General features: G+C 34.2%; 1 protein-coding gene across 2 annotated transcripts; it reads right to left on the bottom strand.

The window, feature by feature from the left end:
• Nucleotides 1-6,629: 6,629 nt before the first annotated feature.
• On the bottom strand, nucleotides 6,630-11,735 carry LOC127876774 (inhibitor of growth protein 1-like). 2 transcript variants are annotated; one of them, XM_052422248.1, is made up of 4 exons: nucleotides 11,368-11,735; nucleotides 8,819-9,034; nucleotides 8,412-8,605; nucleotides 6,630-7,917 (listed from the first exon to the last, which is right to left on the bottom strand). In XM_052422248.1, exons 1-4 carry the CDS (start codon nucleotides 11,507-11,509, stop codon nucleotides 7,654-7,656), a joined length of 816 nt encoding a protein of 271 aa, XP_052278208.1. In that variant the 5' UTR covers nucleotides 11,510-11,735; the 3' UTR covers nucleotides 6,630-7,653. The 2 variants fall into 2 exon arrangements, with proteins under 2 accessions (XP_052278208.1, XP_052278207.1); XM_052422247.1 differs by having other exon boundaries at nucleotides 8,403-8,605; nucleotides 11,368-11,732.
• Nucleotides 11,736-16,608: the final 4,873 nt, after the last annotated feature.

The following is a 16,608-nucleotide window of genomic DNA, read 5'->3' as shown; positions in this document are numbered from 1 at the left end:
GAAACTTCATATGTAGATGCACCTTGATAAGTTCTACACGCCACACCCATTTTGGGTCACTAGGTGAAAGGTCAAGGTCACTGTGACCTCTAATATAAAACTTTAACATAGGCTCTAAAGTCAAAGTGCTTCCACCTACAACTTTGAAACTTCATATGTAGATGCACCTTGATGAGTTTTAAACGCCACACCCATTTTGGGTCACTAGGTCAAAGGTCAAGGTCACTGTGACTACTAAAAAAGTTTTCGCAGCCGAGCGTTGCACCCGTTATGCGGTGCTCTTGTTATTTATGTGTTGTCCGCTGCCCAAATATATATCCTGAGTAAAACATATTGCATAATCGGAAGATTATCTAAAGCTCGACTTAACCTCTTGTAAATGAAAAAGCAGCATATAATGTATGTGTATTACATAACTGTCAAGTCGAATTGCAGCAATTTTTGAGTTACCGCGTCAATGAATAACCGTTACAATTGTTGACAGTTAACTACTCTAGTATTACAGTCATTTGAATATTGTGATAGTTCTTGACATTGGACGTTAAATATTTCAATACAGTTTAATAGTGAAGTGTGTTTTAGTTTTAAATTAAATTTTAATAAGGTGTTATAAAATAACAAGAGCACCACATAACGGGTGCCACGCTCGGCTACGGGTGCAGTTTTGAATATATGAAAGATTGTCAGATTTTTTTTTCTTTTTTAAAGGTCACAGTGACCTTGACCTTTGACATAGTGACCCAAACATGGGTGTGGCGTGTAGAACTCATCAAGGTGCATCTACATATGAAGTTTCAAAGTTGTAGGTGGAAGCAATTGGATTTTAGAACCAATGTTCAAAACCTTAACAAAATGTTAAGGTTTTAGCACGACGCGGACGGCGGACGACGAGCTGGTTATGACAATACCTCGGGTTTTCTCCGAAAACGCCGAGCTAAAAATGGTTCGAACGTGTGACGTACTTTTAAGGTTGGGGGATCCGAGAAGTGTGACGGTTTATGACAGTGGGAAGGAGGGGGTTAAAATGGTAAAAAATAGCGTGACATACTTTATGGACGGTCCCAATTCTTCATTTGACCATGTATGTATGATGGATAAGAAAGTCAGTAGAAGTACACATGACACTGGGCAAAAGTAACAACGCCTTACACATAGGATAAGCTTTCGCGACATAAACTTCATATTTTAGTGAAATATCTAAATGTAATTTAAAGATATATCGACGTCACAAGGATGCATTTTGTAATGGTTTATTACTGACCATTAGATTGATGTATTGGTCAAAACTGCAGATAACGGTAACCCTTTACATTTAAATTTGAAAAACAACACGTTTTATTTCATTAGTTTGTTTTAACGTTTACTATAGAAAACAATACTAATTTGAAAATGACATCCACGTTGTATTTGAGTTTTTACCATCTCAATATTACTCCGCATGTGTATTCGACTCAGCGACACATTCCATGTATGCTGGACTGGTCCCATCTCCGCTGACTCAGCTTATTTGTCCCCTAACGGTGAAACAGGAGACTAGAGCAATATAGGTTTACCCAATGTCCGTCCGTTCGTGTGAATGTTCGAATCTTTATCCTAAGATAACTCAGGTTAATAGGATTGGTTGATGAAACTCCGCAAGTGAGAAAATGCACGTTGTTTCGGTTTTTATTGTCAGTCAATACTTGTGGTTGTTATGGTTACGGTTATATGTGAACGCTAAAATGTAGATCATACGGTAACCTAAAGCGTACTAGAGCTAGGTTGAGTAAGCTTCGTATGTTGATAGAGACTCATATGGACAATTACACGTTATTGCATATTCAATCGACATACTAAAATTGTGGTTGCTATGGAAATATTTTAAATTAAATATGGATCCTGCAATAACTAAGCAAGTACGTAAGCTAGGTTGATGAAATTGATATGTGGATAGTGGGTCATATGAAGAAGAAAGTTATTTCATTTTTGGTCAGAAATTTTTTTGTTGCTATGGTTACGTAACTAATTGAAGATGTGATAACCCTTGTTGATGAACTTTGCTATTTGGATAATGGGCCATATGGGGAATAAGCGTTTTGTCCGAGTTCTACTGATATTAAAAGCATCTTTGAAGTTGTGAAACAAAAAAAATATCATTGACACAAGAGATGATATCATAAACACAATGCCCCCTTCTGCGCCGCTTTGAAGCCATATATTTGAACTTTGACCTTGAATGATGATCTTGACCTTTCACCACTCAAAATGTGCAGCTCCATGAGATACACATGCATGTCAAATATCAAGTTGCTATCTTCAATATTGCAAAAGTTATGACCAATGTTATAAAGTTTTCGTACGGACGAACAGACTAAGGGACAGATGGACACTTGAAAACCTATATGCTACACTTCGGGGGGGGGGGGGGGGGCATAAAAACAGGTCCTTATAAAATAAATTTATTTCTTATCTTGTATACTGTATATGTTGTCACTAAGGTTAATTTGAACATCTGCACCATCTTGATCGGCAAATATTACAGTAATAATCATGAATTACAATATTGTGTAATATATCCTTAAGCAAGACGTGTGTGTGAAACACAATGTCCCCCTATATGATTTTTGACCTTGAAGGACGACCTTGACCTTGTGAAGGATGACCTTGACCTTTCACCACTCAAAATGTGCAGCTCTATGAGATACACATGCATGCCAAATATCAAGTTGCTATCTTCAATATTGCAAAAGTATTCATAAAATAAGCGATTTGGGCCACATATATTTGACCTCTGACCTTGACCTTTCACCACTCAAAATGTGCAGCTCCATGAGATGCACATGCATGCCAAATATCAAGTTGCTATCTTCAATATTGCAAAAGTATTTATAAAAGAAGCGATTTGGGCCACATATATTTGACCTCTGACCTTGAAGGATGACCTTGACCTTTCACCACTCAAAATGTGCGGCTCCATAAGATACACATGCATGCCAAATATCAAGTTGCTATCTTTAATATTGCAAAAGTATTCATACAATGAGTGATTTTGGCCACATATATTTGACCTCTGACCTTGAAGGATGACCTTGACCTTTCACCACTAAAAATGTGCAGCTTCATGAGATACACATGCATGCCAAATATGAAGTTGCTATCTTCAATATAGCAAAAGTTATTGCAAAATGTTAAAGTTGGCGCAAACAGACCAACAGACAGGGCAAAAACAATATGTCCCCCACTACTATAGTGGGGGACATAATAAAAATTTAGTTGAGATTGGATTAAACAATGTTATGCTTTGGAAACAATATATATGCATAGCATAATCATTACCGGTATCATTATTATAAATACCAATACACCACAAAAGGATTTTGTGCAGGTGATTGATATACATTTTTTACCAGAACATACATGTGCTATGTTACAAGTTTTTTTATTACAGCTCAGTTTCTTTTATCCAGGTCATTACTATATAGTTTTGTTTTATGTTTAAAATAGAAAATTGTATTCTGGATGTTCATATTCTTACAAACTTCAATCCTACCATTAGCATTAGATGCAGAAAAAACTTAAGTAACCCTAAGGGTAGAATCGAAAAATCTTACATTCTAACTTATTAATTGTCCGTTTGATACATGTTTAGATCATATAACAATAAGTATTGGATTATCATAAACTGCTCCAGCTGAATAATTACATGCTTATTAGACATGATTACTTATAGATTCATAACATTTTACAAGGCCATGATTGCCCCAAAGCCCTAACTTGAGTTCAAGGTAAAACAATAGCTGACACCTGACCTTGTGATCTAGTTTTTTTGCACACATGACTTGGTCCAGGAATTATCAAACATAACATTCTTATAACGTATATCAAGAGTTATTTTAAATGTGGCCTATATAGAAGTAAAATGCTTTTTATAAGATTTGATCATGTGACTTCGTTTTTGGATTCATATGACCCAGATTAAAACTAGGCCATTATATTGTAAACAATAACATTCTGACCAAGTTTCATCAAAATTGAGTCACAATTGAGGCTTCTTAAGTGGTAACAAGGTTTTTCTCAGATTTGACCTAGTTTTTTATGCAACTTACATTGTTTTAAACTTGACCTAGATATTATTAAGATATATATGACCTCTTAAGTGATAACAAGGTTCTCCTATTATTTAACCTGGTGACCCAGTTTTGGGGCCCACTTGATCCAGATTTGAAGGTAGCCGAGGTATTAATGAAGATTAACATGCAAAGCAAATTTTATTATTATAATTAGATTTAAAAATGCGGTTTCTAGTCTGATAATGGGCTAAACATTGATGACACACACTGCACTAGGGATGCAGAAGACATGGTGATCAAATTGGCAAACCATGTGTACTTTTTGCTTAGGTGAGCTAGCAAAATGCATATTCTTGACACTACTTCTGAAAGCTTGCTTAAATTTTAACATATTTGGCAAATTATTGTCATGGGAAAACTGCTTTGCAAAATATGTAATAGTGTTTTGTATTGTATTGCATTAATAACATTCATGAGTAATTTACTTGTATGTTTGTGTTAATATTTCCAAAACTGCAGTCATATAAGTATCCAAGCTTCAACAACAAAAAATGCTGACGATTTCCAATATCCAACAAATGGAAATTTGTTAACCAAAGTGCTAAGAGCTGATTGGAGTTACCAGAAAAGTGAAATAGGCGTCACCATATGGAAATATGAAAAACAACTTATGTTAAATAATAGCTATTAATGCTGTGCTGTGAACACTATTATGTTCCATGTTTTACTTAATTTATAGTCACAACCTCCAAATACTTTTAGCAGAACTGCCAAACTGAGGATCGAGAAATTTCAAACTTCAAGTTTAAACAAGATGGCTCAAAGTCGCTCACCTGAGATAACAATATATAATTGGGACAAATCTTCTGACCAAGTTTCATTAAGATCCGAAAATAAATGTGGCCTCTAGAGCGTAAACAAGGTTTTACTAAAGCCATATAAGGAAAAATGTCCCGCCCCCTGGCAGCCATGTTTTTCAACCAACCGGCATCATTTTTGAACTCTTCCAAGATATTATCAGGATGAATCATTTGACTAAGTTTCATGAAGATCGGACAGTAAATGTGGCTTCTAGAGTATTAACAAGATTTTACTAAAGCCATATAAAAAAGAATGCCCCGCCCCTGGTGGCCATGTTTTTAAAGCAAACATAATGATTTTCGAACTCATCCAAGATATCATTGGGAAAAATCTTCTGACCAAATTTCATGAAGATTGGACAATAAATGTGGCCTCTAGAGTGTTAACAAAGTTTTACTATAGCCATATAAGGAAAATGCCCCGCCCCCCAAGGAGGCCATGTTTTTCAACCAACCAGCATCACTTTTGAACTCATCCAAGATATTTTTGGGACAAATATTCTGAGCAAGTTTCATGAAGATCAGAAATAAATGTGGCCTCTAGAGTGTTAGCAAGGTTTTAATATAGCCATATTAGGAAAAATGCCCCGCCCCCTGGCAGCCATGTTTTTCAACCAACCGGCATCATTTTCGAACTCGTCCAAGATATTATTGGGATGAATCTTCTGACCAAATTTCATGAAGATTGGACAATTAATGTGGCCTCTAGAGAGTTAACAAGGCAAATGTTGACTGTGCACGACGGACAAGAAGCGATCACAAAAGCTCATTATGAGCACGTTGTGCTCAGGTGAGCTAAAAAAAATAATGAAGGCACTTAGAATAGTTCATTCCTTGGATCCTTCAATCCTACCATTAGCATTAGATGCAGAAAAAACTTAAGTAACCCTAAGGGTAGAATCGAAAAATCTTACATTCTAACTTATTAATTGTCCGTTTGATACATGTTTATATCATATAACAATAAGTATTGGATTATCATAAACTGCTCCAGCTGAATAATTACATGCTTATTAGACATGATTACTTATAGATTCATAACATTTTACAAGGCCATGATTGCCCCAAAGCCCTAACTTGAGTTCAAGGTAAAACAATAGCTGACACCTGACCTTGTGATCTAGTTTTTTTGCACAAATGACTTTGTCCAGGAATTATCGAACATAACATTCTTATAACGTATATCAAGAGTTATTTAAATTATGTGGCCTATATAGAAGTAAAATGCTTTTTATAAGATTTGATCATGTGACTTCGTTTTTGGACTCGTCCAAGATATTATTGGGATGAATCTTCTGACCAAATTTCATGAAGATTGGACAATTAATGTGGCCTCTAGAGAGTTAACAAGGCAAATGTTGACTGTGCACGACGGACAAGAAGCGATCACAAAAGCTCATTATGAGCACGTTGTGCTCAGGTGAGCTAAAAAAAATAATGAAGGCACTTAGTTTAGTTCATTCCTTGGATAACCAATGCTGCTGCTGGATTCAAATTGGGGTTCTTCTAGTGGTAGACCATAACTTTTACCACCAGACCCTGGACACAATTAAGCAGTCTCCTTCCAAAAAGCTACCATATGAAATTTTCAAATTCATATTGTCTAATTTATTTTCTTAGATTCTGCAGGATCATGTTATTCACCAGTGACAGTTAAATATAATTAAACAGTATAATAAGGAATAAGATGTTTATGGCAAATATACAGCACAACTCGAGGTAGTTCTTTTCTCTTTAATAAAAATCAAGAGGCCCATGCTGGCCCTCAAGCACGCACCTGTGTTTAATGTACAGCCTTTGCTACAGACTTGACCAAGGAGAACTAGTTTTTGACCCCAAACATTGTGAACAAGTTCCATCAAAATGTGGCATCTAAAGTGGTGACATGTTATTTTTCTCAGATTTGATCTGTTGACCTAGTTTTTGGATTCACTTGGCAAATATTCGAACTCGGTTCAGGTATTGTAAACATCCTCTCCAAGTTTCATCAATAGAGCCATACTGTGGCCTCAAGAGTATTTACAAGTGACCTTATTTTTGGAGCACAATGACACAGATTCAAACTGGGTCAAGATAATGTCAAGATGACCAGTCGTCATCAAGATTGAGTCATAAATGTAGCTTACAGTGGTAACAATTTTTTAAGTGACCTGCTTTATGGATGCATTACCCAGATATCAACTACACCTCCATATTGCCAACACAAACATTCTGACCAAGTTTCATCAAGAATGGATGGAAAATATAGCCTTTAGAGTGAAAACAAGCTAAAAGTTGATGCATGACAAACAACGGAGGACAACAAAGATAGACCCCAATAGCTCATTTTTAGCACTTTGTCTTCAGTTGGGCTAAAATTATTTGACATGCTAATTAACTTTCATGGATTGCAAAAATTCAAAACTTCATTTATGCAACTGCTCAAAATGACAAGCATGCCACAATTTAGAGTTATTTTTTATAAACTATTTATTCCACACTTTGTTGTCTTTAAATAATTTAAATAATAAGGTGTTTAAAACAAAAATCTTCTGTCACAAGCAATAATATATAATGTCATCAAGCTAAAAACCTATTGCAGTTACAATGTACAATGAAGTACAGTAGAAAATTACAATCAATAGGTCTTTATATCCCTTTTATATAAAATTCATTTCTTATAAACATCTGATATTGCTTAAAAGCCATGTCAAGTGAATACTAGCGTATTTAGTTTTCTTCCAAAGTCAAATTGTTCATCCCCATCACGCCTTTCTCATCACTTTACACGAGTCCCCTCTACATTTTGGACAGTACCATCGCCCTTTTGGCTTACTGGTGAGTCCTACGCAGTTAAAATGAAACCACTCAATTGCACAAGCGTCATTATCGCAGCCAATCATCTCCCCATAAGACACTTGCTCACATAGGCAGTATGTGGGCTCATCTGGGTCGATGGGAGGATCTACTGGGGACTGTTCTTTATCCTTCTTTGTTTTTCTCTTCTTCTTTTTCTTAGGTTTATCATCCTTAAACAGTAAAAAACAGTAAAATTAAATATTTGAATAATGTAATTAATATGATTCTGATATGGAATTGCATATTGAAGATTACATGAATTTGAATAATGAGCATGACAACCAACAAGAAACTCTACACATCCTATTTTATAAATGATGCTTTACACATATGTGGTACATCATAAGCAAAGTAGCAAAACAATTTGATAAATGAAACAATAACATAACTTAGGCATTTCCAGTGTGTACCTGTTGTCGTGGACAAATAAATCAATTTTACAGTTTCGGCAAGGTTTGTAAATATGAAAGAACTTTCTGTTTGCTGACTGGTTGTGAGCTACCCCATAGATAAATGCTATTTAAATTTAAATTTTGATTGAAATTTTCCGATACTTAAGACACATATTCATAAATAGCCACATAAATTATCGAAAAATCTGAAGACTTGAAAATAAAATGGGGTAAATGGGATAAATGACAAATAAAATGCATACCATAATTACCTCCTCTTTGGTCATACTATCATGATTTTTCTGTCGTCTCTGTCTCTTGTTTGTGTTGACTGGCGTTGTGATGACTCTTTGCTCAACCTTCTCTTCTTGTTTCACCTTGATGTTGTTAACCACTGGGGGTGTGGGGATGAATGGCTCTTCTTTTTCATGGTGTTGTTCTTTAACACTTGGGGTCGCTGTGGGATCTAAGAAATTTAAAAAGTTTTAAAACAATATGTCAGAATAGCTTTATTTTGTGATTTTAAAAGCAATTAACATATTTCTTAACCTTTTTTTTGCTTATTTATGTAATAAATATTTTGCATGTTTATTTTAATTAATTAATAAATTTATCTAAATATAACTTCTGTGTTTCATCAATTTAAGTACATAATATTTGTTTGTATGAAAACGATTACCGAAAAAGTTTCCAAGATTTTCTCTGTCTTGTTCAAGCTGTCGTTGCCTATTTTCTATGAACTCATTTATAAGAGTCAGTAAATGAAGTTTTTCATCTCCAATCTCTTGGCATTTCACAAGAGCACGTTTAATTGCAATAAATGCTTTCTTTTTCATCATTCCACTCTCTTCTTTCATGTAGGTTTCTTTGTGGTGCTCGGTATCTTGTAATATAGCTACAAAAATACATGATCACTATTAAATATTGATATACATGAAACGTGAAACTCAGTGTCATGATGGCCCTTTAGTAAGAACTTACTTGAGTTCATGGACATAAATTGTTTAAGACTTGACCTGGTATCTGATGTTTGACCCCACTTGACCCAAATTTAATCATGACCTTCATTTTATAAAAATTAACATTTTGACAAAGTTTCATGAAGACTGAGTCTAAAATGTGGACTCTACAGTTGTAACAAGTCTTTAAGATTTAAGCGATGATATTGTTTTTGCAGATGCACCTGAGACAGATTAAAACTGGGTCAAGAAATTGTCAACATTAATATTCTGTCCAACTTACATCAAGCTTGAGTCATAAATGAAGCCCAATAGTGGTAAGATTTTTAGTTGAAAATTTGACCTCGTGACCTAGTTTTCGGAGGCACATGACCCATATTCATTTAAAACATTATCTAGATATTGTCAAGATAAACAATGTGAATGAGTTTTATTAATATTTAAATGTGGCCTGATAACAAGATTTTTCTATGATTTGACTTGCTGATCTTGTTTTTAGTGCAAGTGAGCCAGATTTACATTGTATACTCCGTCTACAAAATATGAGGATAAATATTCTGACAAAATTCTTGAGTATTAAATGTAGCTTCTTGAATGGATTCAAGTATTTTCTCTAAGATTCGACTAGGTGCATGCTACCCAGACCAAACTTGTTCCAGTTATTATAATTCAGAACAGATTTCACCAAGTTTGAGAAATAAATGTTGCATCAAGAGTTTGTCTAAGATTGGACCTGATAACCTAGATTTTTTTATACATTCAACCCAGATTCAAAGTCTGCACTGAATATTGTCCAAATGAACCTGACAATCAGAATCTAAACAACTTACATCAAGAATAACGACAAATGTGGCGAAAGTGGTAACGAGCTACAAATTGACTAAGCCAACAACTCGACAAAAGACAGTGGGTGATCACATTAGCTCACCTTGAAAAGTAGCTTAGGTGCTCTCATAATAATAATTCTAAAGCTGACTTGTAAATTAACAACTTAGAAAAACGAATATCATCACCATCAGCACTTAACAGCACCAGGTTAACTACCAGCTCTTGTCCATTTCAAACATATATCATTGTCTGACTTTAACAGGTCAGTAGACTAAACCACCTTTTTCAAAGTGCCCCATTGTAGAAGCCGACCAAAAAGCTGAACACAGGAATGCAAGGACTACCAACCGCTATGTATTTCTGTGAGCTTTATAAAAAGGTGGAGGCTGCAAAGTTAATCTGGGAGGAAACAAACTTGTTGCAACATGCCGTCAGTAGTGCAGGGCTTGATCCCACACAGCAGAAACACTTGTATGGTGCTCTACAATCTGAGACAACTGGTTACTATCAATACTTGCTACACCACTGATACTTAACATCAATTATACCACATAAGCTAATATTTCTTTTTAATGTACATGGCATCACTCTGGTATGTGGAACAAGAGCACCACATAACAGGTGCCAACGCTCGGCTGTGGGTGCAGTTTTTAATAAATGAAAGCTTGTAAGAACTTTTAATTTTTTTAGAGGTCACAGTGACCTTGACCAAGTGACCCAAAAATGGGTGTGGCATGTAGAACTCATCAAGGTGCAGCTACATATGAAGTTTCAAAGTTGTAGGTGGAAGCAATTTCATTTTAGAACCAATGTTGAAAAGGTTAACAAAATGTTAAAGTTTTAACACGACTCGGATGGCGGAAAGACAGACGAGCTGGCTATGACAATACCTTGGGTTATCTCCGAAAACAGCTGAGCTAAAAAAATTACCTGTTTACTGTGAGTGTGCGGTGATGGGGTATTGATTAAAATAATTGAGTTCATGACTGAAACTTTTGTGTATTTGTATTTATTTTTTGACACTATTTACTGCAGCACTTAAGTTTTTCGAGGAAAAAAGGCTAAGCAGACCCATTTTTACATAGTAGAGAAACCAGCAAGGACTGTCAGTCAGACTGAGCCACTATGTGTCAACCAAATAAGCACAGTGACACACTGCTACCAATACTGAACAATAATTATTTGCATAATGCAACGTAGATCGCAAGACATTTTACATATGTCATGCCGTCCCTACACAACTATACCCTTGCGTAAACCATACCGTGATTCATATCATTTCACAACGGTAACAAAAACTAACATTTGCGCATTGACATACTTAAAATTGCACGGATTTCAAACGTTTACTGTAGAGGAATAAACAAAACAATCAAATATGATGGGTTTTAACAACAACTTAGTTTAAATTGTCTTTTTTGAGCAGAGAACACAAGCTTACATCTGCATTGTATATCAAGCTCTCGAAGCTGTGTAACAATCCGTTGCAAATCGTCCGGTAGATTGTCCATTGCTTCCAGGTAGTTTTCTACATATGACGCCGAGCACAAGGCCTCAACCGCCGCTTGATTTAAAATCGACATCGTCCAAGTTATCTATTTCGAAACTTAAAAGAACATTTATTTCTTAAGTGTCTATAAAAACAGTCTTTAACATTTGTAAACATTCAGTGTTTCCCTCGTCGTACAGTTGAATAGTAGCCTCAGTTTCGTTTTGTGTATACGCCGTTTGTGTTTACACATTGCATAAAGCTCAATTTTGGTTGTCGTGTTGTATTCACCTGACAGCTTGCTAGCGGGGAACCACAAGTCTGACATCAATCATGATACACCGTTTCTCTCCGGAATCCTCCGTACGATTGATTTATGAAATAAATCGTCTGCTGATCCAGAGTGATCCAGAGTGAGCGGTAAGGTTACAAATCAGAAAAAATACTGCTTATGACTTGTGAATTTTGTAACATTCTGAATTTACGGCTCTGATACATTTTATAATACATTTTATAAACCATTATAGCAATAAAAATAGTCGGAATGACGATAATATTACGATACCAGCAATAATAATAATTAAAACTTCTATACATTTTAAGTTTCTGAGTGTATTACTATTATTTATTATTATTATTATTATAAATTATTATTGACTGGTAGACTGTACTTAAACTACTATTTTCCATTTTGTTATGATTGTCATTAAGAACAATGTGTGATCATTTGAATATCAGCAACAGAATACATAGAATTTTCTGTCTGTGGATGCAGTGGTCAAATGATATCATGCAAGGTAAATTTTGTGTATAGATGCAGTGTTCAATGGCATCATGTTCTGTGTATGGATGAAGAGTTTAAATGACAGAAAAAGTATATCCTGTCTATGGATACAGAAATTTAAATGACATCATACAAAGTCAAAGAATGTTCTGCCTATGGATGCAGAGTTTAAAATAACATCATACAAAGTACCATGTTCTGTCTATGGATGCAGAATTGTAAATGACATCATACAAAGTGTTCTGTCTATGGATGCAGAGTTTAAAATGACATGTATATACACAGTATGTTCTGTATATGAATTCAGAGTTTAAAATAACATCATACAAAGTATCTTCTGTCTATGTATGCAGAATTTTAAATGACATTATACAAAGTATGTTCTGTGTATGGATGCAGAGTTTAAAATGACATTGTACAAAATATGTTCTGTCTACTATGTACGTAATTCCGGCCTGTACGTAAAAAATCGGCCACCTGTGTTAAAGCATTTTCATGATATTTACGCACATATTTTGTTTTTATTTAGAAAAATCAACATGAAAACCATCCCCACTCGCAATATTTTGCAAATGTAAGAACCATATCACCGTAAACTTTTGTGTTAAAATGTCACAAATATAGCAGGAAATATTTGGCTCATGGGGAAAGTGATGTCATCATATGTTGCAACAATTATAATCATATAAGAAACAAATATATCTGATAAAATTATTTTTATTTTATCTAATAAACTTTAATCAAAGTTTTACCAATTTATTGTACAAAAACTTATATTCAAAACATACAAATCAGAACCTAAATATAAATTTTTAATATATGAATTACCTCCCTTTAAAAGAATATTGCTAGATTACATGTTTAAATATTATATATAAGCGTTTACTAATAATCAACACTGAAGTCAACTTTTCAAACAAAATGTGTTTACTTTTTTAGCTATGTTTGAAAAAATTTATTAAACACATTAAAAACAAATATTTTTTAATGAAATATCAGTTTCCCCATTGTTTATATTTATTAAAATAGGTAGGGGGAGTAAATGGTATAATAATTTCGCATTTATTTTAAATTTCAAGTCAAAAAATTTAATAGTATAAACATTGATTAATACTCTGAAATTGAGGACATTTGTCAAAAGATATTGCTTTGTAATTTTATCTGCAGATCAAACCGAAAAGTGGCCGATTTTTTAGGTACATTTAACCTACGAAAATGGATAGTTTACATGTCATCATTTTCTGTTCATTAAGTAACATTCACCGATCTAATTCTATTTAAATTTTCATGCTAGGTGAGTTTTGAACCCAGGATTATATATGTGAAGTTTAGTTTCAACCAGTTGCCTAACACTAAAGATTTTTCTTAAATAGTCCCAAAAGTGGCCGGAATTACGTACATGACCAGTATGGATGCAGCGCTTAAAATAACACAAATGTTCTGTCTATGGATGTATTAATCTAATTGACATCGTAAAAAGTTTGTTCTGTGTATGGATGCAGAGTTTAGAATGATATACAAAGTATGTTTGTGTATGGATTCTGAGTTAAAAAATACATACAATTTATACTCTGTCTATTGATGCAATGTTAAATTTATACCATGCCAAGTATGTTCTGTCAATAGATGCAGTGTTAAAAGAACACAATTTGAATAATATTCTGTATATGGATTCAATGTTTTTATATTCCCATTGTTGAGACCAGACTCAAGACATTGGTAATATGTGTAAATGTGTAAAATGTAGGCAAACAGTGTGAATATATAAATCTCAACGATAAATCTAGGTTACTATATTTTATTCAACTTTATAAGTTCAATTTAAAACCATCTTATAATTCAGTAATCAGTAACATGAACGTGTGTTCAATGCTCCAGAATACCTTAGTTTATAATTGGCTTAGTATTTACATTAAAGCAATTACATAGACACAGTTTACAGAGTTCGAAGTACAAATTCACATGCACTTCTAATACAATTCATGAAAATTGAGCAGTCAAAGTTCGGTGATAAAGTGAAACATATCAGGGGCAGTAAGAGGGGGTTGGATATTAAACAATAACTGACAGTTTAAAGACAAAACAAACAGCACACAACACATAACATCCAACAAGCAACAACCAACATCTGCACTTAACATAAATGGAATGGAGACAACAAACATTTTTTATTAACCCTTTCCCACTCAGAGGAAAAGTGAAAAAAGGCTATGTGCAAGCAGCATAAAACCAGAACAGCCTGCGAGTAACTTGTAGTTTGTTCAGGTTTTATGCTGTTTGCTGCTCATAAGTATCTAGGAGTTGGAAATGAAACATTTTAAACTTGAATCTAGTAAGAAAGGTCTTTAATTAAAATTAACTTTTTAAGGGACTACAAATGCGTCAAAATACGTATCTAAGTGGTATAAGGTTTAACTGCATGGCTCTGACATAATGCCAAGACATAAAAAGCAACAGACTGACAGAAGTGGATTCAGCAAAATTGTATATTGACTCGAGTTTCGACTTCATAAATTAGTCTTATATTGGGTTTAAATTGATTTATGATAGATGACAACATAACTTGATGTCAGCCCGACATTGGCTTGATGCCGTCATTCAACCTTAAATTGGTGCTATTCAAAATAAACTTCTACTGCTACCCCTGAAAGATTACCGGTATTAAATCAATTTAAAAGAGCAATCTGAACCTGTTGTCCACTGAGCTGCTAATGGGACAACAAAAGCAAAATGTCAAAATTGGGATCTTTTCTCCATGGATCTGAGATCATTCTGTGTCGGATCACAATGCATCTGGAACCTTCCCTTTGTGATTGGAAATTGAAATAACTTTGGCATTAAAAATATGTACAATTTGGACACCTTTAATTCTGAATCATTTCAAGATTTTTATCAAACAATTGGCAATCGTTAGGGACATTTTGTAACCTGTCGCAATTTACGCGGAATCTTCAGAATGCAAACAAATGTGTAAAGTTTCAACTGAAGCAACAGTGGTATGAAGATATTGCACGTTTACCTTTACGCTTTCCCTCTCAGAAGCAAAGTGAAAATGGCTATGTAAAAACAGCATAAAACCAGAACAGCCTGTGCGTAACTCGCAGTCTATTCAGGTTTTATGCTGTTTGCTGCTCATCAGTAAGTGAGTGTTGGAAATGAAGCCTTTTAAACTTGAATTTAGTAAGAAAAGTATTTAATTGAATGTAACTATCTAAAGGACTACAAATGAGTCAATTTATTTATCTATGTGGTTAAGGGTTAACCAAAGCATTATGCAGACCCCGACATCAACATCTGGGAGAGTACCGGTAGTAGAGCTGTGACTATTTGGGGTAAGCGTAAAACAAGCTTTGAATGACAAGGGTTAGTATGATATAACATGTGAAAAACAAGAAATAATTTAGCTGTGTCAAAGTCTTTAACAAGTGCGCTGTATTTAACAGATAATATTTATTTACTAAAAAGAAAAATATAGATGTAAGAATGTAGTTTCAAATTCAACATACATAAAATGCATAATTTATAAAAATCAAACAAGAGCACATAGGTAATACAACTGCATATTACTATGATAAACGTGCCTATAAAATCTGCACCCTAACAAAATACTATTGCTTGGTAAAAAGTGTCGTTATAATATAAAGATGTTTAGATATAAAGTGTCAATACATGTAGTCTGTAAAAAAACTTTTTAACTTGTAAAACATTTCAAAAATATATTTTTTTTGGCTGCCAGCAACATGAAAATAACATAAAAACATTACAGTTACACTTTACAATACACCCAGCATTATAAAATTACGTTGTCTGCCTAAAATGACATGATGTGTGAAGAAGTTATAAATATTTTATACAAAACCTACATGACCTTCATGGATAATACAAATAAAACAATACAGTTCCACTCAAGGGCAACTTCTACAGCATGAAATAGATTACAACTGTCTTCTTCCAGGACATGTAAACAAGATCTGTCAGAGGACAGCGCGCTCGACTATTCGAGTGCTTGACAGTATAACTTAACCCTTTACCACATAGATATGTATTTTAACGCATTTGTAGTTCCTTAAAAAGTTCAATTTAATTTAAGACCTTTCTTACTAGATTCAAGTTTTAAAGGCTTCATTTCCAACCCTTAGATACTGATCAGCAGCAAACAGCATAAAACCTGAACAGACTGCGAGTAACTCGCAGGCTGTTCTGGTTTTATGCTGATTGCACATAGCCATTTTCACTTTGCTTTTGAGTGGGAAAGGGTTAATCCATCATGGGGTAATTGTTCAAATTATTCAATAAGGTCAAGGTATTAGTTCAGGTATATTTTCCACAATCTATTGAACATTTGTAAGGACATAAAACAAACTAAATAGATTGTATTTCAAGTTTGATAGCAAAAGCTTGGGTGGGAA

The sequence above is a fragment of the Dreissena polymorpha genome, chromosome 4 (genome assembly GCF_020536995.1).
Source record: "Dreissena polymorpha isolate Duluth1 chromosome 4, UMN_Dpol_1.0, whole genome shotgun sequence".
NCBI classification, from domain to species: Eukaryota; Metazoa; Mollusca; class Bivalvia; order Myida; family Dreissenidae; genus Dreissena; species Dreissena polymorpha.
Note: the sequence above shows the minus strand (reverse complement) of the source record. Positions and strands in the feature narration are given on the sequence as shown.